This window comes from Lycorma delicatula, chromosome 2 (genome assembly GCF_047948215.1).
Source record: "Lycorma delicatula isolate Av1 chromosome 2, ASM4794821v1, whole genome shotgun sequence".
Taxonomy (NCBI): domain Eukaryota; kingdom Metazoa; phylum Arthropoda; class Insecta; order Hemiptera; family Fulgoridae; genus Lycorma; species Lycorma delicatula.
In genome coordinates, this window is record NC_134456.1 from 54,922,830 (window position 1) to 54,948,191 (window position 25,362).

Here is a 25,362-nt window from a genome sequence, read left to right on the forward strand (position 1 = left end):
TTCATGACCCACAAAAAAAAAAAAATATATAATGAATATTTTGCGATTCCCCAACTCCAACCCAACGAAACTTAGTTAAAACTATTTAGCTGTGTTGATAGTAATGGGTATGAACATGCATGCATGAAGTGTACAAACATGAGCAATTTACAGGTCCCAACTTGATTTATATGTGCTTCTTTAATTTGGTCTGCTTGCATAATATTCACTGTGACAGCATCATGCTTCAGCATGCATGGTATGTTTAAATATGTTGTGCTTTCAGTAGTTTAAAAGGGGCGTAAGGGATTGCAGAATGTCGTTTTTTTTGTTTTTTTTTTTATTAGATGCTTATGCAAAATGGATAAATTTGTGAAAAAATAAAGTGAGCCATCTGCATCCAGTGAATCATTTGGTAAAAAGAGAAGATTGTATGATGACAGTTATTTAAATTATGGTTTTACCTCATGGATGGAAAGCCACATTGTGTTGTTGGCTTTCAAGTCCTCTCCGATAAAAGCATGAAGCCATCAAAATTAATTTGACGCTTGGAAACTAATCAACCAGAACATAACAGCAAACCCTTGAAACTTTTTGAAAGAAAGTACATACTTCGAAAATTCAACAAGCTTCTATTTGTAAATCAAGCAGTACTGATAAAAGTACACTTGAAGCATCTTATTTTGTAGCATTAAAAGTTACTAAGATGTCCAAACACCATACAATCGGAGAAAACCTAATATTGCCTACTGCAATTGATATGGTCAGTGTTTTAATAGGTGTGGAAGAATTAAGAAAAACATTAAAAAAATTCCGCTTTCTAATGACACAATATCAAGGCGAATCGATGACATGGCTGCTGATGTTCATGATCAGCTAATTCAGCAGGTGAGTTCAAGTGAATTTTTTCAGTTTGATGAATCAACAGATGTAGCAAACATTTTTCAGTTCTTATGTTTTGTGAGATATGAATGCAATAGCAGCAGGTCAATCAAAGAAAATATGTTGCTTTGCAGATCAATACCTGATCATGCAATTGGACACGTAGATTGAGCAAAATGTATTGCAGTATGTAATAATGGTGCCAAGGCAATAACAGTGGATATATGAAAAAATTAAAGATCATCTTATGCCAAGAGTGGAATGGATGCACTGCTTCCTCAAAAGACATGCTCTTGCCATAAAACATATGACGGAAAATCTCAAACAAATTCTTTATAAAGCTGTAAAAATGGTTAATTTTATTAAAAGTTGACCATTACAGAATAGGCTGTTTGCCAAATTATGTGATGAAATGGGTGAAAAGAAAAAATCTCTTCTTTTCCAAACAGAAGTCAGATGCTTATTGCAGGGGAAACTGTTAAACTAGTTATTGGAATTGGGAGAATTAATAATATTTTTTCAAGATAAACAAATGCCATTTTTAATCATTTTACAGAATAATAAGTATGTGTTGCTGTTTGCTTGCTTAGCTGGTATATTTTCGCGTTTAAACAACTTGAATGTGAATTTACAAGGACGTGATAAAACCATTTTATTAATGACAGACAAAGTTCATGCTTTCATTAAGAAGCTTCATATCTGGATTATTCACCCTCAAAACAAAAGTTTTGATGTTTCCTCTCATTTCTGATTATACAAATAGAAATTTGAATGAAGAAGACACTATTACCCATCATGGTTTGGGTAGCATGAAGATGCATTTGTGACAGCTAAATAGCAGTACCATCTAAAGTTGAAAAATGTACTATTCTCCTCACTTCCTTCTTCTCTTTCTAGTAATTTTCTTTTGCTGCTTTTTGTTTTCAATTAGTAGCATTCCTAAAATGTTGGTACAGTTTTCAATTATCATTGTTCTGTACAGAAGAGATTCTAATCTCTAGGAGAATACCATTCAAATATACTTTAAAAAGGTGAGAGCTATGTGAGTAATTCCATGCTCTATCTTTATAATTTTGTTTATGTAAAGGTTTAATCAGGCTATTTTTAATTGTTCATGAAGTATTCTGTTTTGAAATTAATTATTAATTAAATCTAATAATGTTTTCACTATTTCTTGTAGGTCTATGATATGTGAAAAATGTTTGTAACTGGTACGTATTTGTGAAAAGAAACTTATAACAGAATTAACCTTTGCAATAATCTTATGGAATCCCTGGATATCCATTCAAAGATATCAATCATACCTGCATGTTTTATATATCGCACATAAAAACAACAATATCATTACACTTTAATAACATAAAATTAAAAACTCTACCTAATATGAAAATATTTATTAAATAATTGTTAATCTTACTACCAAATGATTATATGTTGCCATTTCTATTTTAATGGTTACTATTTGTTGAATTGCGATACCACTTTACTCATGTACTAAATTTAAAAATGATTAATGTTGATGTCACCTTAAAATGTTTAGTAGTTTAGCTTTCTGTTCTTCTTTTCATCTGTCAAAGTGTAGGATTGCTTAATTAAAAAAACAGGTTATGTTACTTGTTGTATTGGAAAATTTAAGAGATTATATGATTTTAAGTGTGACAAAATCATTAAAAATGATTTAATATCTTTTAGATATAAGGTATATTTTTCAGTAATGCACATAATATAAGTTATACATGTCTGTTTACTGACACTGAAATATGACATTGAATTTCAAGTGCTAATAACAGTGATCTGGCTTTAAAATATATTGCAAATAATCTGTAAGAAACAAATGAGCTTAAATTGCAAAACTATGAATTGAAATGACAGTAGTAGAACTTCAAGCTGTTAACTAGGTTCATAACTGTAAAGATTTCATTAAAATTAATGAATTAAGAATAAATGTGACATACTTATTAAGAGAATTATGTCTATGAAAAACGTAAATCACTGGAAATATGTTTAGTAATAAGTATGGGATCCTAAATACTATAGATTAGGTTTTACATGCACAATATTAGCAGCCTAATGCTTTGACAATATTATTGATCAATATAATCATCATTTCCCCCAACATACAAAGGCCACAACATCAGTACAAAGGCCCCTCAACATACAAAGGCCACAAAATTAGTACAAAGGCCCCCCAACATACAAAGGCTAACATCAGTACTGCTTTTGAAGATCATACTCTGGTGGAATTGAAAAATCAATTTTAGCAGAAAAATGCTGACCAAAATGTTAGCAAAGAAATTATTAAACATTTTCAGCAGAAAAATTCTGATTTTTGGCATTAATTAATCCAGGAACATGGTTAAATGAAAATGAATTTGTGGCAACAGGTTTTATACATCCTGAAATTCTGATTAAAGCTGTTTGGACAATATAACTGAAAGCTCTAGTATTTTAAATGATTAGTTATAATAAATATATTAATTGTTAATATAACTAATGATGTACCACATTATATAAGTAATAATAGTTTTCTGCTCTAAATGAAAAGTTAGATAAGTTTTACTCACACTAACGTACAGCAATATTATTAAAAGTTTCACTTTATTCTGATTTGATTGTTATATATTTTTCCTAAAATAATAATGATGAAGGAAAGGTAAGTTATTAAGATATTGAATAATACCTACAAGCATCTTTAAAATCTTAATTTAGTTTACAGCTTAGATGAAAATTTATTTATCATGAGTTCTATCTAAAGAATCCTGGGTAGGATGAAATTTTAACTGGATGAAGTTTTCTTTTAATTAATTAATGAAATTTCCTACAGACATATGCATATGGGGCAATTTGTTGGTAAAGTTCTGGATCAATATCTTCAAAGGGTGGGGTAGATAGTTTTTTTGGGTCAATCTTCTCAAAATTTTGCAAAGTTAACCCCACTTTATATTAAACTAAGTATATGCGTACATGCTTATCATACCATTTAAAAAATAAATTTGCCCCCAAATTCTCTGCCTTCCCCAAAAATCGAAAAAAGCTATCTTTATTTATTGCTTAATTTAACAAAATTTTTTTTTCATTTCAGGAGAAAAAAAATACCGATGTTTTGAACTTTTTAAACTTGTTTTTGGTTTATTTCAACATATATTGATAATTTTACAATAAAATTCATCATAAATTACACCCACTCTTAAAAAAAATTTTAGGTAACTTTTTTTCATGGATCATTATTTTTTTACTATTTAAGAATAAGTAATAACCAATGCCAGGAAAGAATTACAATTTTGTTGTAAGTTTTTTTTTCCTAAAATATCTTCATAAAGGAAAAGAGAAATATGAATTAGTAATCCTTATATTTATGTCTTATAAATTTTAAGTACAGATTTATAAATATGTTAAATATTGATAGGCAGAATTCCAATAATTTTCAATTATCATTATAAATTATCTAATACTGTAATAAAATATTTCAAGGTTACAGCATGCTGTATATGTACAATTTAGTCGATAAAATAATTGGTAAAAAATTCTTGCGTCAAATAAAATTAATAATTACTTAATTATTATAAAAAATAAAAATGTTTTTTTATTAGATTGGCGTCTGCCCGTATATAAATATAATTTTATAAATAATATACAAAAAAATAAATTCACAGTATTTATGAATTTACGTTCATTACGGTATTTCGTCAATAATCGAACGATTTCTGTTACAACATGATATAAAACTGATTTGCATCATTAAAACTAATTATATTATTTTTTGTCCTTCAATTTAGTTTTGGGGTACATCTTAAGAAAAATTATCTGAAAGGAAAAAAATATTTTTCAGCTATTGTGATGTAGAACAACGATTTCGCATTGTTTTTAGTAAAATTACGACCTTTTCAGAATTTCTGTTTATCATATTTTACTCTGAATCTTAAGTCTTTGTTATAAAATCGGCATTGCATACTTCTATTTGGTTTTATATTTTCAGTAATGGATTAATCTACAATCGTAAAAATTGTTATGGGAGTTTGCGTATTACGGGGATTAATTCCAATAAAATTAGAAACATTTTGATGAGGCATTGCTACATTTTGAAGGGGAGTTGGACTACAAATTTTTACTCATGAAAATCTTACTGGTGCGTGTCTTTCAGTTTACTGAAAAATAATGTAATTTGAAATGCCATCTAAAATAATATCATTAAATAACTTCTCAGTCCTAAAAATATGGTTTTTATTTCTTTAGATTGTTTCATGCGATCGATTTAAAATTTATATTATTTAATACAAATTCGTATTTGTTATATTTGAATTTATTGTTTTCAATTAGTGATTATCTATCTCTGTGTGAATAGTTTATAATCTTTATTAGAGGTGAGGAGATAATATACGCTCATCCGTATAAAACAGTTTAGTAAATTTAAGTTAAACTATTTCAACCAATTGAATATTTTTTTTTCTTATAAATTAGAGTAATAAGGGTGGAAACGATTTTCAATCATTATCACAGAGCTATAAATTTATTGATAAGCTAATTTCTTATGTTTTTGTTGGGTTAACCAAATAATTCATTAATACAAAATGGCGTCATAGACGTCATTTTGTATTATTCGGAAGCGGGATTCAAATCCGTTGAATCGGTAATATTTTTATTCGATTGATATGAAAAAATGCTATTTAAAAATGTGGTTACTATATAGGTTCGCATTAACTTTATCTCGGTTTGATTCTGTGAATGAATGCAAGTAAAAATAACTTTATTTTGCTCACTATTATCTTTTGTGGATACCTCCTTTTTTCAAAACGTTTACAATTTTTTTTCTTGTACCTCTTTTTTTAACAAACGGGGAAATATTAACTTCAGTCATTTTTTTGTGTAGTTCTTATACAGAAGAAAGGAGAGGTTTGTCAAAATAGTAGCATTTCCATCCCATTATTTTTGTTTACAAAACTTCACCTTATATTTGCTTATTGTCTAATAACTACGAGATATATGCATACATATATACATAAACTGACAACTTCCACCTCCCATTAACGTTTGATCGTTTACTGGTATATATCCTAAATATGGGCATTATACATTTTTCCTGTTTATCAGAGGCAGTGATATATATAACGCATTGTTTCTCGACAGAACGGATACGTTAATTTTTGTATTTTATCTGTCCAGTCTGGGCAGATGGAATGTGTAAAGCAGCTAAAAAAAGGAGACACTAGTCGAAGTTGCTTATACCGAGAGTAATAATATTTATAGTTCACTCTGTAGTGCATACAGTGTACTGTTTTATTTTACAACCCCTTCACAGAGACTGACAGTTCCTTTGAAAAGAGACTGCAGAGGTCTCTTTGTAGAGCTAAAATATTTGGATTCGGTGGGCCTGGCATATCGATGTTCAACAACAATGCATTTGGTTCACTGAAGAAGGCAACAGGAAATCGCTTCACTACTCACTTTTCTTAGTAAACCTGTCATGAGGTGCTTGTTATCTTGAAAATTGCAATGCCAATTTCAGGGGTGACTTGTATCTCGTATAGCACGTTTACAGCCTTTATGATTATGGCACCTAACACACACACCCATAGCATGCTGTAGGATTTAGTATTTCGGATTTCAAACGTTAAATAATACTCGTATTTTTGTGTATTCTTTATCAGAAACGTTTCAAATTATTTCTTGGAGTTTCTGAAATTTTTATTAAGTTGTCTAGATAATAATTTCTTTCCCTTACATAATAACCTCTAATTCCTTATAATAACTTTTTTCCTTATGTAGTATGTAGTTTTTTAATGCATTTATTTTGGAATTTTGGATAAATAATAAAATCCGAAATAAATAGAGGTGTTTTTACAGTGAATTACTAATATCAAAATTAACAAAATGGTTTGAGTGTGTAATTTAATAAAAGATAATAAAAAATAAAAAGATGTGTATGTGTGTATTTAAGTCAGATTTAATAATAATCCAATTATTAATAATCCAGTATTATTATTATTATTATTATTATTATTATTATTATTATTATTATTATTATTATATTTGAGGCGGAAAGCAGGATCACACGAACAGGAGTTGTGGTGGATGCTGCCACGAACACTGCGGAGTCGAAGGATAACGCAGAGTCGAAGGATAGTGTAATATCGACTAGCCAGAAGCAGTCCAAGGCAGAGAAGAAGAAGAAGAAGAAGAAAAGAGACTCTGGTGGAAACAAGGCACCAATACCATCCACGAGCGGGACCCAACCGAGTCCTCTTACATCCGAGGACACTAGTGAATTTCATTCGTGGACACTAGTAGGAAATAAGAACGGAAAAAAGAAGGGCCAGACCTCTGATAAAGAGGTTGCAAAGGAGCCACAAAAATCTCCCAAAGGCAGCAAACAAAAGAAAAATCATAAAAAGAGGAAGAATCTTAGAGAAGCGATTCTCATTAAAAAGACCGAGGGGAAATCGTATGCCGAAACGCTCAGTCAAATTCGGAAGGGGGTGAATCTGGAGGAGACTGAAGCAGAGGTAGCGGCAATAAGGAAAACTAGGACGGGAGATGTCCTGATTGAACTCGGCAGCGCTACCAAAGACAAAAAGACCTTTAGCGCTGTCCTAAAGTCTGTCCTCGGAGAAGGAGCCGTAGTCCACAGTCTGGAACCGAGGGAGACCCTCGAAATCCGAGATCTAGACTGTGTCACAGAGAAGGAGGACGTGGAAGCAGCACTGAGAAGAGAGCTCGGAGATATAGGAGACTGCCGAGTTAGTGTTACCAGTGCTAATTACAGGGGGCAGAAAGCAGCATTAATACAAATTGGAGAGAAGGCTGCTTCCAGACTACTCAGCCAATCCAAGATAAGGATTGGCTGGTTGTACTGCCAAATCAGACCCAGGGCACAGGTCCCACGGTGTTTCAGGTGCCATGGGTATGGACATCTGGCTCGTGGATGCAAGGGGCCTGACAGAAGCCGGCTCTGCCATAAGTGCGGGTTAGGGGAGCACAAGGCTAAGGAGTGTTCGGCCCCCCTTCGGTGCATGCTCTGCCAAGAAAAAGGGGTGAACGCTTCGCAGCTGGCTCACGTACCTGGAACAAGGGAGTGTCAGGTCTTCCGGGCAGCCCTGGATCAGGCGAAGAGAAGGCTCCGTTAAAATGCTGAACATAATACAGGCCAACCTTAACAGGAGCCGGCTAGCTGATGACTTGCTGCTGCAGCTAGCCAGAGACAGGGAGGCCGATTTGGTGCTGATCAGCGAGCAGTACCGGGACCGTGACGACTCCCAATGGTTCCGAGACTCGCTCGGGACTGCCGCGATATGGATTCCGTATCGCAGCAGAGCCCAAGTTCGGAGGCACGGCGCAGGCGAGGGTTTCGTTTGGATCTGCTGCGGTGAGGTGACGATTTTTAGCTGTTACCTCACCCCAAATGATTCGATAGCGGACTTTCGCCGGAAAGTTGACGCGCTGGAGGATGTCATCCTCGCTGCCGCTGGTGAGATGGTGGTAGCTGGGGACTTCAACTCCAGGGCGGTAGACTGGGGTATGACGCATACCAACTCCAGAGGGAAATACATTCTGGACATGGCGGCACGTACTGGACTCGTGATTCTCAATACAGGGAACACGACGACGTTCCGCCGCCCAGGATATTTGGAAACCATTCCTGATATTTCCCTCGCCTCCGAAGAGTTGGTCACGCTCGTCCAGGACTGGAGAGTCCTCGAGGATTATACCGGTAGCGACCACCAATACATCTCATTTAGAGTCCTAGATGGTACACGAGAGCGCCCGGGGCCCCCACAGCAGGCGAAAAGATATAACATCAACAAAATTGACGAGAATAAATTCTCCTCAAAGATCTTCTCAGGGGTGGTAGCCCCTGAAAACTTCGCCAACGGGGGGGACGCTGGCGCTGAAGCCGTAGTTGCTGCGACTATGCGGCTGATCGCTTCTGCATGCGACGCCTCCATGACCCACGGGGGGCCGAGGCACCAGAAGCGACCCGTGTACTGGTGGACACCGGAGATTGCGGGGTTTCGCCGGGAGTGTCTTCGACTAAGACGAGTGGCGCAACGTGCGAGGAATCGCATAGACGCGAACGCCAGGTCAGCCGAGTACAAGACGGCAAAGAAGCGGCTGCGTCGAGCCATCAACGTGAGCAAGGCACGCTGCTGGAGAGAACTGACGGAGACCGTGGATGCAGACCCTTGGGGGCTAGGTTACAAGATAGTAACTCGGCGATTGGGGGTCTCGCGGTCACCAGCTCCACTAGACGAAGCTAAAGCGGAACACGTCGTTAAGACGTTGTTCCCGGCGCACTCGGTCCGTGCCGAGCGGGACTTCAGCGACGTGGGCGACTTTTCGCTCTTCTCGATGGAGGAATTGGAAGGAGTCCTACGGTCGCTGAAATGTAAAAAAGCCCCTGGTCCCGACGGTATACCGGCCGAGGTGCTCAAACTAGTGGGGCGCTGCAGGCCCCGTCTTCTACTAGACATGTATAATGCATGTCTGAAGGCTGGGTCTTTTAGCGCCAGGTGGAAGACCGCGCGTCTTGTGCTAATTCCCAAAGGAAAAGAAAACGCAGAGTCGCCGTCCTCCTACCGCCCATTGTGTATGCTTGACACAGCTGGGAAGGTATTGGAGAAGCTGTTAAAAAAAAGACTGGTTACGGCGATGAATCAGGCAGGTGGCCTGTCACCTAACCAGTACAGTTTCCGGCAGGGTCGATCGACCCTAGACGCAATTCAGGAGGTTGTTGAGGCAGTGCGGCGAGCAGAGGACCACAATCATTTTTCGCGACGTGTGGTCCTTCTCGTTACGTTGGACGTAAAAAACGCGTTCAACTCCGCACGATGGAGCGATATGATTCGGGCCCTGGAGCATTCGTTCCATGTGCCTCAATACCTTCTGAGAATGGTAGACGCATACCTGAGGAACCGCGGTCTCATTTACGAGACCGCAGCAGGCTGGCGTAGGACTACGATCACGTCAGGGGCGGCGCAGGGGTCGATTCTCGGCCCCGACCTTTGGAACGCCGTCTACGATGGCTTGCTGAGGCTGGAGATGCCTGAAGAATCTGCCTTGGTTGGGTACGCTGACGACGTTGCGCTACTTGTCGCGGACCGCGACGTGGAGCGCGCCCAACTGAGGCTCAGTCGGGCCATGCACAGAGTCGGTGCCTGGCTGGACGATCATGGATTGTCTCTAGCTCTCAGCAAAACGGAGATCGTAGTTCTCACGAAGAAACGTATCGACACCCTTCTTTCCCTGCGGGTCGGGGTAGAGGTTGTTGAGACCAAGCCGGCCGCAAAGTACCTCGGTATGATGATTGACCGGAAACTCAGCTTTGCTGAGCAGCTTCGTACAGCCGCCGACAAAGCTGCGAGAGCCGTAACTGCTCTCAGCCGGCTTATGGCGAATGTCGGCGGACCGAAGGCCAGCAGACGGCGATTGCTGATGTCCACGGTACATTCCATCCTGCTATACGGGTCGGAAGTGTGGGCCCAGGCATTAAGAGTGGCGAGAAACCGGAAGCGGCTCGCGCAGGTGCAACGCACCGCTGCCTTGCGAGTCGCTTCCGCGTATCGGACGGTCTCCGAGCCTGCAGTACTTGTGGTCGCCGGCGTCATACCGATTGCTACTTTAGCAAGGGAGCGCCAGGCGATCTACGGGAGGCGGCGGGCAGGCGGAGACCGGGTGACCATTGCCAACGAGGAACGCACTCGCACATTCCTCGCATGGCAAGAGACCTGGGACCACGAGACCAGAGGACGATGGACCGCAAGGCTTATTCCTCTGGTCAGACCGTGGACGGAGCGACGGCATGGAGAAGTGGAGTACTACATGACCCAATTTTTAACGGGTCACGGGTACTTCCGCGCTTACCTCCATGTCATAGGGAAAGCGCCGTCCCCCGACTGCCTGTATTGTCCCGGTGTACGGGACGACGCTGAGCACACCTTTTTCAAATGTGCTCGGGGGGCGGAAGATCGAGGGACATTAGAGGCGGATCACGGAGCACTGAGTCCCCACAACGTGGTTGCGATGATGCTCCGTGACTTGGGCAGCTGGGAAAGCGTAGCCCGATTCGTCGGCAACATACTCAGGGCCAAAAAGGTTGACCTGGACAGTCCTGAAAATTAGGTAGCACCTAACAGGCTAGTATAGGAGGACTCGACCGGAAGTAATGTGTTAAACGGTTCCGGGTCGAGCCCTGGTAGAAAGGGGGGTGGTTTTAGTCGGTAGTCCGCTAATGGTGATTGGATAATACCATCAGCGGGAGCCCGACACTCCGTGCGTAAATGCATTTCCACCTCCCTCCTCAAAAAAAAAAAAAAAATTATTATTATTATTATTATTATTATTAATACCAATTATTAATAATCCAATTAATAATGACACTCAGGTTTCTTGAGATCCTATTTTCTAAAATTATCTCACTGATGTCCAAAATAAACAACACTTTGCAATACTTGACTATTTGTAATAAGTGCTAATACTAATATACAGCAGTCAATGTTGTACGAATAATCCTACCTCTGTTATTCCAATCTTCTAGGATTAAAATCGTGAAGTATTTTAAAATATTTTAATTTATTATGTTTAATAACTTTTTTATCGTTATAGCTGTTAACAAGTTTTTCTTAGATGGGATGTATTCCGTTTCATTTACGGAGCTACTGGAGGAGCGTATACGTTATATATAACGTACATATATATTTTGGAATACGTGTGCGTTATACATAAAATATTTTACATAAAAAAATGAATTTACATAAAATTAAAATTTGTACAATAAATAATTCAATAATAACAATAAAAAAAAAACAAAAATACGAAAAAATCAGAAGTTATTAGTGAAATAAAATTTTATGTACTTTTAAAAATATGTATATGTAATTTAATAGGTGTACAAAGAAGTCATGTGGTGTCCATATCACATTTTTCTACCAATTTCGAAATACTTATCTGAAGAGTTTCATGATTGAATGAAAATTTAATTTTAATTACCTGTTCCTGTTAATTTTTATATTGATAGTTTTATTAAATGTATAATCTTCTTTAATGTAATGCTAAAATAAATAAAATTAAGAAGTTCGTTAGAACTTCGCCGGTAAGAGTTCGTAGAACTGGATGGCACGGCGAAGTCAACGAACTATGTTTACAGTTCTAAACATGACAACCAAAAAGTAAACTTTTTGGTTGTCAAATTGTACGGTAAGTCTCGCAGATATCATTCCTTCCGCTCAAAAAACAAAAGTTTCTGTAATATAAATAAAACTGTTTTTAACAAAACGATATCAAAAAAAGTGTGACACTACATTTCTGTTACCAAAATCTGTTATTAATTTAGAATTTGTTTAAAAAAAAATACATGTTAAATATATGTAATGGATGATAGATATACAATAACAGATAATAAACAATGTTAAGCGTTCCATATAATATGAAAAAAATAGAGAAAAATGTTACAAAACTCTTACCGGCCCGATTTCATTTATTAAACAATGAATAATGATATTTCTGTAAATGTAATATAATATATAACAGCAAGGAAAATAATCTATATTCCTACTTATATTAATGTATAATATGACAGGAAAGAGGCTATTTTATGAGATTTCCTTTATTTTAGATATATAGAAAGGAAAAGAAGAAGAAGAAGATTGTTTGAGGTGGAATCTCAAACAATTATTTCGGGTATTTTTTTATAATACAAATTAACATTTTTGATCCCATATTAAGTATTTTTTTATCAGTTGTAGCTAATTATTTTTATTTTGTAAGTTCAAATATGTTGGCAAGTAGATCCTAAACGCTCTAAAGCACAAGTAAACTCGATCTTATAGAATATAAAATTTTAGACAACCTCAATTTTTTAGCCTACTATAAAAAATCTCAAAATATTTTTTGTTGTTGCATCTACGAATATTTGGTTGAAGGCCAATATTTCAACCAAAATGTAATTTTCTATGACAAGAAGCGCTCTTTTTGGCACGTTAAGAGACAAACTGATGATTACACTGTTGACAGAAATATATAAAGGCAGAATATTTTTTACTTCTTTTAAATATCTTATTACACAAACTTCGATCATTTGGAAAATTATCGGAACATCTTTTTTTATTTTACCACTATTGATCCTCGAATGAAACCTTCATATTTAGAAAACTAAATTACATGAAGCACCCATAACTTGTAAAATAAAATAAAAAATCATTTACTACTAAATGGAAGAAGCTAAAAAAAATCTTTTCTGCCACATTCTTGCCTATTATTGATCCCTTCAGGAAATTATTGGGCATGTATTTAATTATACAACTTTTTTTAAGTAATTTTCTGAAATTTAAAAGCGATAAAAAAATTTCTTGGTTAAAATTATTATCTGTCATTATTATTACTATTTTTTTTTTTTTAGTTATTTTGGACTATTTAAAAAAATGTATGTAGACATTAAACCACACTTTTTGTCTGAAAATACAATTTTTATTTGAAACATTGTTTAAAGTCTTGAGGGAGGGGCTCCATTCTTTTTCTGACTAGAAAAGGTTTTCTTTTACTTTCTCACTTACTTTTCATCCTATCATATGTGAAGATTAAAATAAAATGCTCCTCTGCCTCTAGAGATAAACTACACCGTTAATGGTACGGGCGTGCCACCGCTCGGATAGAGCGAGTCAGAGTTTATTTGCCTGATTACCTTTATCCGAACACCGAAATGAAGATGCATAATTTACATAGGGCATTCATTTATTTCCCCTGTATCAAAAATTGCAGTCGGTATCTTGATATATAAATATATAAATTATTTGTGGTGATTTTCTGCCTCGGATAGGCTTAATTTCGTATTTATTACTCTATTTAAATATAAATTATTATTTTTTTGTAGAAATAACATATATAGTTACATTTAATTATTTATTTTCATATTCAATAATTATATTATCTTCCTCTCTCTAATCAAACTATGAATAGTCATAGAAATATTTTATTTAAAAAGATTAGTTTAAAAATGGCGGAAAAGTTATATATATGACCTTACTGTAAACATAATTGTAAATTAATTTCAGTAATAGAATATCTGTATACTACTGTTCGGTCAATAGTTTGTTCATCATTAAATCTAATCGTAATTTATTTCATATTCCGATAGACTTGCTTAATTTTTTCAGAATATTTTTCTACTTATAAATTTTAATAGGAGTATAAATTTCTTTCATATTATGATTTTAGTGTTTATATATGAATAACCTAAAGAACCAAACATACATTTCGAAATCACCAAAAGATGTAAAGATACGCAGACGCAATGCGATTTGAAGACCAAATTGGTAATTTACTCAAGAATGTAATTCATATCCCGATAGAAATGAATAAGTAATATAAAAGTATTAATAAATAAATTATTTCAAATTAAAATCCATAAAAACAATAACGTGCCGTAGCAGCTGCACGGTTACACACGCAAAACGGCTGCGGCTGTCAGTTTTTTTTTGTGTTTTGTGGGCCACTAAGAAGATTCGTTATTAGCACCCGGACACAATGCTTTTAAAATAAACAAACTACTTTAACGTCACTAAAGTTAAGTATAACGGAGATATAAACTAAATAACAGCAATATAAATAATAAAATTAACAATCATAACGCACAATAACTCGGGAAAATAGTAAAACAGTAACTGGCTGCCCGGAATACAAGGGTATTCCGGGCACCACTCATACGAGCGTCATTTATTAGTCTATACATTTTTAATCTGTAAAATCATTATGTTTAACTTAAAATGGACTTTAGTTATGAAACAATTAGGATAGTGAGTATGTTAAAGCAGAATTTACAACTAACGTTTAACAAATATTATATTTGAATTTTAAATTAAACTCCATCCTTTTCCTGATGAAAACTATAATAAATATTAAAAACATAATTTTTAAAACAATTTACATCTTTTATCTAAATAGTTTAAAAAACTATGGCCGAATTTCATTAAAAACTTTACCCGAAAAATAGTTCAAGTAGATTGATTCTACTTAAAACAAAATGTTTTCTGTAATATTTTTCTGAAACCTCAAAAATTATTTATTTTTAAATTTGAGCGTGGGCTGCAGTGTGAAAAATATTTTTAAATGTTTTCTTCGTTGTAATGGAATGTTTGAATTTTTTGAAAAAATTAATTCCTATAGCGTTCGTTACTTGGAGTAGCACTGTTTATCTTATTTTGTGGTTAGATGACTCGCTCCATTGATCCGTTCCAAAATCCACAGGATGTAGTAATTTAAGGATGTGGGAATACACAGAATTACTGTTCTATCTATAGAACTGTTCAGGAACTTTGATTCATATTCAATTGTTTGATAAATGCTTAAAACGAGTTGATATACGTAACGAGTAAGCCGCACTATCTAATCTACTAAATATGTAAATTCAGATTCTAGCTTCTAAAGTTTTTAATAATAACAGTAAATCAAGGTTTTTAAGACGTTAATAATAACACTTTTTGGTTATTATTTTTACTCCTATTGTTAGTTTATTATTAATAATATTTTTAATGATTGATTCACCATTGTAGATTACGAAGAAGTTGAAGGTGCGTGGGAATATGAAAATGGTAATCGTATGAAAAATGCCATGTCTGACCGGTATTTGAATCTGGGGTCCCCATATGAATGGCCGAGACGCTACCAGTCTTGCACAGAGAGATTGTTACCATGGCAAGATTTGCTATTAAATAATATCAATTAATTATTTCGTTTATAGTAAATTAATAATAGTTGTTTCAGAATTAAAATCTATATTAATAAGAAAATCAGTAAAACCCTGTAGTTCCACTTCTAATGAATTATTATTTTTAATTAATTAAAGTGATTTTTTGAATGTGTGGAATATGTCTCTTTGCTGATGATATTGCCATAGTTATGTCCAGTCGATATTATTAGACCGTATTATTGATTATCTTACAGTATTAGAACAGTTTACTATGTTAAGTGCATAGTAATAGTCTTACTATAACCATAAAGCTGTTGTATATCACCTCTCTTAAAATGATGGTTTTTATAAATTGTAACATAGTACTTAAGGAATAAGGTAGTAAATTTTAGCAATCCTGTTAAATATAAATATTTAGGAGTGGTAGTTGGTGGGTATTTTAATTTGAATAGTTGTGTTGAATTAAAGCGTAATCTTTTATGTTATTTGACAGATAAAATTTATTATTTACAGTTTAAACTTTGTAAACAGTTTTGAATTGAATTTTTTATGGGTATTTACTTAATTACTTTAGGATAAGATCCTGATATGGCAGTGTATGTTGGGCTCATGAGGACGGTTGTTGCAGAATAACATTTTTTTTATTTAAAGATAAATAATGACAGTTTAAAGAAAAGTAATTTCCATGACATTTATTAAGTTAACATGAATTTGAACAGATTGTGAAATACTGCCCATGAGCTGTTGTAGTGGTTAACTTGTAATTGCAAATCAGCTGATTTTGAAGTCAAGAGTTCTAAGGTCCAAATCCTAGTAAAGGCAGTTACTTTTATATGGATTTGAATACTAGATTGTGGATACCAGTGTTCTTTGATGGTTGGGCTTCAATTAACCACACATCTCAGAAATGGTCAACCTGAGACTATACAAGACTACACTTCATTTACATTCATACACATCATCTTCATTCATTTTCTGAAGTATACCTTATGGTGGTTCCGGAGGCTAAACAGAAAAAAAGTGATTTTTATAGTAATTATGCACTATTAGCCTATTTTAAATCTAAATATAAAATATATACAAATGTTACTTTCAGTTCAAGAAATGATCTTGTACTGTTTATAGATTTAATAAATGTAAATATGTTTTCAGGCTTTTATAATATTTTGTTTTAGTTTTCTTTTCCATTTTGGGAAATGATATTTTGGATTTTGAATTCACAGGACGAAAACAATACAAACATTGTATTCTATTCTATATATATGGGCTATACTTTTACGTTTTTCAAATTAACGAAGGAAATGTTTTTTGTTATACTTTTCTCTTAAAAAATATACACTTTATATTTAATTTCACTTTTTAATATCCATATGTATAATTTTCTGTATTGTGAAATTCTAACTGCCTTCTGATAATAATTAGAGAAATGCGCTCTTTAATTAAAAATATTTTAAATAATACAAAATAAATAAATAGTAGTTATTATTGCTGGAATTTTTTAAATTTTTTTATGGTTGTGTTTTGCATGAACGTATTATTAACATTTCTTTATTGAAACCAGCCATATAAATTTTTCCAGTTTTAAAATCCATAAGGAAAAATGACACAAAATAGATAATAAAAAGAGTAGAGACCTCATTAAAACGGAAATATTTAATCCAAGATAACATATAAATTGATACTATAATTTTTTGACCAGGGATGTGGTGAAGTTAGCAGGAAATTGGTTTTTATAATAAAACAATAATTTGATATATATATAACTTTATCCCCTTTTATAATTTCCTCACAATTATTAGTTACAGTTGCTAATTGTTAATTGTAAGGTACATTCTATAGATCCACTTATTACTAGCAACCATGAGGCAGCATACGGTACTTCTTTTTGCTATTCTAACATTTTTGGTAATTTGTTGGAGTACAGAAGCACATCCTATGCTGGGGAATGAACTAAGTTTCTTTGAGAATTCTAATTGTAAGTTTGTATTTTAAATTATATATAATAACTTTTTTTGAGCTTAATTAAGTTTATTTACTGAGTTTTTGCTAAAAAAATGAAACCTCTAAAATTAATTACAAAGTATTGCTGTGAATTAGAGAGAGATTAGATTATTTCTCTCAGGACATGGTGCCTTCAGGGATTATTTGGCTAGGTTTAGGTTGGTTGATTCTGACTTGTGTCCAGACATTTAGGGTCGATGACATGGTGGACCATGTCCTGTATGTCTGTCCACAGTATGAAGTGAGCTTACCAGAGTTGTAAGGGAACTTGAGAGAGTTAACTCCTTCTTTGATCTACGGGTCAACTGGAGGACTCGCAGAGACTGGGTAATTGTTGCCGACTTCCTTTGCTTCCTCGCCCTGCGCAGGACAGCTGAGGGGATCTAGTAGAGTAGGAACCTGGGTTGCTAGGGTCCGCCTGGACCCAAGCTGACCCTAGTTGATTGGCCGAAGTTAGGCGCTTTGGCAGCGAGCCACGGTTACTTAGATAAGTGGTGTCAATGACTGTAAAAGCTGTCGGCGGAACAGCAACTGCACTGCCGATGGGCATGGAACATCATGCAGCTGTGAGGTGTGGCAGCATCTCGACGATGGGTTATGTGGTGAGTGTTACACGGGACTCTGTGATGGAGCTGAGTGGGAGTAGAAGGTCTGAATGGTCTCAATGAGAGTAGTATACATTTATCTTAAAAGAGAAAACAATCATTGTAGTCTATCTGACTAACAGAGGTTTACAGTAATCATTTAATACTCGTATATTGTTGGATATTAATCTAATTTTCTTCTTTTGAATCAGAAGAAGGTCATGGACTCCATATGAATAATCCCACAACAAAATCCCATTTAAAAAGTCGTTTTGAAATGATGTAAAATTAATCATTTTAAGATGTAATGTAATATAACAATTACTAATTGATTCCAATTTATGCAAAATGTGTATTGCTTAATATAACTTATTACATATATAATTTATCTACTACACACTAGTTTATTTCTGAAATAAGATAATTTGAGTTTGATGCAATTATTACCTGAAGGACAAGGTTTTAACGAAACAAGAATTTCAAAGTTTTTGCTTTATCTAATTATAATTTCTTGGATGAAAGACAGTTTTCAACACATAAAAAATATAATTAGAATTAGTTTAAATCAATGAAAGGGAAATAATTTTATTAATTTTTGCTGATTTCATTTTCCATAACTGAAAGCTGGGAACCCAAAAATGACAGGTATACCATACTTAATTATATATTAGCTGGCATTATTTCAAACTATTTAATGAAACAACCTTATTATTATAAGTGGATAGGTAAAATTTAACAATAAACAATGATTTCCACTCATTGAACATAGTTCAAAGAGTTCAAATTCAGAGAACATAGTTTCTTTAATAACACTGACACAAAATAAAAACAGTAAAAACATTAAAACCCTTTTATTTTTTAATATTTCTCTAAATGTGATACATTTCTCTGCATTGTTTTTTTGTGTAGATTACAGATCTGTAAATAAAATCTTTCTATCATCCTCAGTTTAATATAAGTGGCATAGTAAAAGTTAATATTACTAATATTATACAATCGTTTTTGTTCAAATATGAAATTATGTGGATTTATGTTATTTATTTTTTCTTTATTTATTTAATCTTTTTTCTTTCTTTCTTTATTTTCTTTATTAATATTCTAAATGGGAAATAGTTATCAAACAGTTTCAAAAAAGTATAGAACACTTTCAAATGCTCTGATAATATCATTACCGCTTAAACATTCACTCCAGTTCAACTGAGGCAGATTGAGTGGAAAATCATTAAAATTCTTTCATTAATATCTCTGGTTATAATCTACTCAAATATTTCTCCACCCTTGTTGCCATTAAAAAGATTGTGATCTGAGGAAAATATCAAAACTGAATGATTTGTTAAAAAAAAAAAAATGAGTAACACTAAAGGAATAAATATGTTAAACATTAAAACAAGCAGTTACATTGTTTAAACATCTTCTGTCTTGTTCCATTAATGTTTGATAAAAGTTGGTTGTAGAGTTTTAGCCACTGGTCCAACTAAATACAACCTTATTATAATCATTTGTTGCACTTACAGTCAAATTGATGAGACAAATTAAGTTGGTAATAAGTTTAGAAATGAAATAAAAACTGCAGATTAAATTACTAAAAAATATTTCCAGATTATCACATGGAGATTGGTGAGCAGGAATAACCATAAATTGAGGCTTGGCTAATATAGTACTCATCAGTTCATAATCCTATTCATTTATAAAAGCAGAAAAGTTTAATTTTTTACGTTTAAAACCATTCATACATTTAAAAATTACTTCAAATAATCTAACCTGTATTCACTAATAAGTGGTCATAGCTCCATGCTTTCTACCAATAATATTTATTTCATCAGAATTATGTCACAAGGACTGAAAATCTGAAAGAATAACTGAAAAATTTATTACTAGGATGATTATCACAGGAACTACGCTTGGATCTATAAGTATTAAATTACTGTAATTAACTTTTCTGAACAAAAAAAGGATTACTTCAATTATGACGTAACAGTATTACAACTACAACTGTCAGCACCTAATGTCTTTTATAAAATGTTATTTCTAAATAAAATCAATTTCAGATGCATTTTGATGATTTTTATTCACTGTGATGTAAGAATATTTGAAATTCCTGAAAAGAAACCATCTGACTGTCTTGGTGAGGATCAGAACATGAAATTATCATGTAATAATTGTGAATTGTAGTAGACATTAGAAAGAAATCATATACTGTTATTTCCTTTAAATTTGAAGTTTTTTCTTCCAGTTTAATAAAGGTTTTGTGTGAAAATGCTAGTAAAAAGCCATAAACCAATGAAATAGATCTTATGTAGTTCACAAAATTTTGTTACCTATTTGTTCATCTTCTTGATTAATTTATAAACCAGTGATAGAGAGATTATTGGCTTATCAACAAAACAGTCACAGTCATACAACAGGTATAAGATCAATTGTTTGGCTAGTGCTATAAAAGGAGTACTGCATGGATGCACCAGGATAAATGCAATGTTAATCTAAGGAAGATTGTGGACCTGAGATTATGATTTGACAAAAATAGGACAGGATCAAATTCATCATCCAGCTCAAATGTAAGGTGTTTTACACTAGAGATCAATAGCAAACTTTTATTGTTACAATTATTTAAAACAGTATTGTGTTCAAAACAATGATTACACATTACATTTTCTTTACACATTTAATCTCATTAATTTCAATATCATACTTAATAAGGTTTTCATGCATAACGATTTCATTTTTTTACTTCAGTTTTAAACTTTTCTAAAGATTTGATGAATTTTTTATCTGACCATTAAAATTAAAGTTTCTATCAGTACTTGAAATATAATAATTGATATTATGTGTTGAACAATTTAAGTTCTTAAGTGGATTTAAAATAGCTGGAATAGTACTCACATAATCTTAAGAATGATATTTGTGAGTAAATAATTGTAATTCCTAATGGATCTTAATGGGAAGTTCTGCAATGTTATTGCTAATGAATATCATATTTTATAATAAAAGTTAGGAGGTAACTTTATTTCTCTAATTATGGTTATAATCCTTTATTTAAATGTAAAAAAATAAGTTTCATATATTTATGAAATAAATATAATTTTATAGAAAATTCAATTAGAATGATAATTGAAATATTACACATGCAATGGTTTAACGGTTTATTCATGTTAAACCAGAATATTTTAATATTTAATTCATGATAAGTGGTCAGTTCGATATTTAAAAGCAAATATATTGGTAAAAGTCAGTATTATAAATTTTAATCCATTTTGTGTTGATAAAGATATTATAGCCAAAAAAAATTTTAATGATCGAATAATAAACTTTAAATCAGGAAACTTCCAATCAATTGAAAAAAAATTATTAGATTTTATTTTTCATTCAATTTCTTCTGTATAATTTTTTCCATAAATATCTCATTTCCCGATTTGAAAGTTTAAAAACTTCTTACAATTTGAATAAAAAATTATATGAAATTATCCTACAAACAAATGGTGCTATAAAACACTATCACTATTTACTAACAAATTCTGGAACACTTGAATCAATTGTATCTAATCTCTCCTCAAAACTTTTTGGACTGATTTTAATTAAATTTATAATTAAGAAATAGAGTAGTTCAATTCTAGCTTTTTCTAGTTATACATATTGTTTAATGTAAACATGCAGCTAGATTCAAACATTATTACATTAAAAAATAATCTAAAAAATTAATTTTAAATAATATTTAAAAGAATAGTCATAAATGCAAGGGTAAAATATCATCACTGATGATGATGTTGGTACAATTTCTCTTAACAAACCATGTTAAGAGAACTAATGGCTTTTCACATGATAAACAAGTTGTAAGTTATGATTCTATTAAATCTGTAAAAAATATATGACTTTAATACATGAAAAACAGAATAAAATTATTTGCAGGTGACTACAGGAATAAGAGAAACCCATGTCCTACTAAGAGACGGATTTTTACTCAAAAATATTTAACAGGACAATCCAATCCAAATGGTTATAAGAAACGGATTTTTAATCAAAAATCGTCTTTAAGACAACCAAACAACAACGTGAACCAAATTTATAAAAATATTGGCAATACCCATGGCATCTTAGGTGGTGGTCTTATTGGTCAGAAGAATAATTTTGGAGACAACTGATTATAGTTCAAGATGAAAGTTCTGTCAACTTTGAGTAAGATATTCATTTATTGTTGAATAATACTAATTAATTTATTAATTATTGCTAGTTTTATTTATTAGCTTATCAATTGTTATGGCAGAGCAGAGTATTTTCCTAGCAATGATGATTAACTAATTGTGACGTGTATAAAATAAAAATACAACTCAATATTCAGTGTGTGTGTGTGTATATATATATATATATATATATATATATTGTTTTCAGGTGAGGACTTAATAACCACTTCCTTGAACACCCATAATTAACAACTCCTAAGGGTATTTAAGTTCAGCATATGCTTTCTTTGCTTAATTTGAACTGCTTTCTAGATCCACTGACTGTGGATATATTTTTCTCCAGTGGATTCTTCTATCTTCACCTAACTGGCCTAAGAAAAACCTATTCAGGTGAACCCAGATGTAGTGATTTACACTGATAGGTCTACATAAGCACAGTAGTCCTGCTGGATCTATCTTTGTGATAAGAGAGCTGTGAGAGAAGTTTGTAATCACAGGCTTTGAAAGAGAAATGAATCTGTTAAGGAATCGTACATTCAGTCAGCTTTCATAGAACGCGGTAATGGCATCTGTGTGAGACAGCCATAAAGAAGTGTGCTTCAATACAATGAACAAGGGCAGCTCTTTGTTTTTGGGGGATACGTGGTTAAGACATGGAAATTAGTCCTAATCATTTTCTGGTGATGATCTAGTGCGTACTTTGGTACTGCAGCATATTGGTGCATCATAATCTTTTGATTATTTTCATTATCAGGATTTTTTTCAGGTACTGGTGATCCATAAAATTGGAGTGAAGGGTGATAATAGGAACTAAATAGGAAAACTTTCTAAAATCAGTTAGACTTTACACTTTACACTCAAAGTGTTTTGCACTTTCATCTTGATTAAACACAATTTATATATAATTACTTGCAGTCTGCATAGACTGCTCAATTATTTAAATTATTTTCCAGCTTTTCTCTCTGTGATTGGTTTTTTGGGGGAAATTTATTATCAACCTATAAACGTTTGATGATTTCTTTTACTTGTACGTCCTATAACTACCTTATTGTGTTTTTTCATCTTAATTGCATTGCTTACAGATTTTTATTTGTAAATTTTTATTCTATTGCTTTTATTTATTTTTTATCTATTTCTTTTTTACATTTTCAGAAAAATTACATAATGATTTTTTTTATAGATCATTTGAAATGAGGCCTATGTTTTTGGCTAAATTGTAATATCTGGTTTATATTCATAAAAATGTAACAAAAAAAATTGTTAAATTTCAATGAAAACAAATGAGGTTTCAGTCTATGTATTTCTAAAATGTCTTTATATTTACCTAAGAAAGTGTGTAGGCCAAATGTATGTTTAAATCTGAATCAGTTTGTGCAGAATTTTTTTTCTCTGGCCAAGGTAAAAAATCTTCACTATTAAATGAAGCAATTCTTCATAATTGGTATATATGATGTACAATACTTTTGTATTTTAATGAAAATATATTTTTTGTTCAAATTCATAGATGCTTAATTATGCTTAGCCCATTAGCAATGAAGAAAGATAAAGTAGAGTAGGGAACAATTGTAAAAAAAGTCATTTTGATGCTGCTATGAGTCAATTGAATGATGATGGAGTTGTATTATTTGGGTTACTAAGTTCATCTAGTTTAGCAGTCTTTTTTGTTGGTATTGGTTGGTTGCATCATCTCTTGTCATTGCCTATAAACAATGTACATGTTGCAATGTTATAATGTTCCTTTTTAAGTTAGGATGTATTTTTAACATTGGAGCCATAAAAGAAATGATGACTGGGAGGCTATCATTTTGACAGTTTTGATTGTGTTCAGATCTGTTAAACACATAATATATTTACTATGGATTGAACTATAGTTCTCTGTAAATTAATGATAGTTATATGAGTAGTATGCAGTAGGTGCTCAGAGTTGTTTATAGTTAGATGGTCATGAAGATGACATATTTCAGAAATATTTGTTTGGTTAATTTGTTCCTGATATTATTTCCTTCTTTTTACAGCTTGTATCCAAGAGGAAAAGTAATGGATATATGAAGATCATGTAGTCAAGCTTTGACAGTTTCATTGTTTTGGTAATTGACTTATAAATAAAAAAATAAAACTGACCTTTTAATAAATAAGACTTATATAATAAGATATTTGTTTAATAAAATATGATTTAAACAAAATATTGAAAGAAATAATTATAATTTGTTTTTTTTCTTCTTTAACTCAATTAATATAGTTCCACAGTTTTGTTAAAGAAAAAAATGTGCTTTGTATCCTGTCATTCCTATGTTATTATTTGCAGCAGGTGTAAAAATAAAAAAAAAACTTTTATTCTTTAGATTAAAAGAATAAAAGTTGGTTTCAGATGATCGTTTTCTCGTTTTCAGATGATTCAAAACAGATAGTTTAGTATCATATTTTTCTCTCTTTTCTCTTTAGCCTTCAGAACCACCATAAGGTATTACTTCACAGAATGAATGAGGATGATATGTATGAATGTAAAAAATGTAGTCTTGTACAGTCTCAGGTTGACCATTCTTGAGATGTGTGGTTAACTGAAACTCACCACAAAGAACACCAGTATTCACAATATAGTGTTCAAATCCACATAAAAGTAACTGTCAGTATCAAGCTTTTCTGAACTTTATTGCTGTAAACATCTTATAACAGCATGATGATTTATGGAGCTAAATATATCATAGTTTGTTGTGAAGGATGACTAGGAAGTCTTTTTTGTACTCCAAAGTATTTATTTTTATATTGTAATGAACATATGTACGAAAATATAATCTACATATAGATTTGTGTGTGCTCTAATTGTCTTAATCACTCTAATTTGTATGTATACTGTGCAAGGATTTTAATTTTACAATTTAAATTAAAAGATTTGGGGTGTTGTGAATGGAAAGAAATGACTAATTTTGTTGAAAATAGTACTCTTTAATGAAAATAAATAATAGTAATTGCAACTTAGAAAATTTCCTTTAGGTTCACCGTAAAAGTAAAGATGTTGTCCATGGTAATCTTGAATTCCTGTTATTTTCTGGAAAACTTGATCAATAAT

At 32.7% G+C, this 25,362-nt stretch overlaps 1 protein-coding gene across 1 annotated transcript; it reads left to right on the forward strand.

Moving 5' to 3' along the window:
- The first annotated feature begins 17,338 nt into the window (after positions 1-17,338).
- LOC142320173 (uncharacterized) lies at positions 17,339-24,482 on the forward strand. Its single transcript, XM_075357854.1, has 3 exons — positions 17,339-17,510; positions 22,024-22,290; positions 24,311-24,482. Exons 1-2 carry the CDS (start codon positions 17,396-17,398, stop codon positions 22,254-22,256), a joined length of 348 nt encoding a protein of 115 aa, XP_075213969.1. The 5' UTR covers positions 17,339-17,395; the 3' UTR covers positions 22,257-22,290; positions 24,311-24,482.
- The last annotated feature ends 880 nt before the right edge of the window (positions 24,483-25,362 follow it).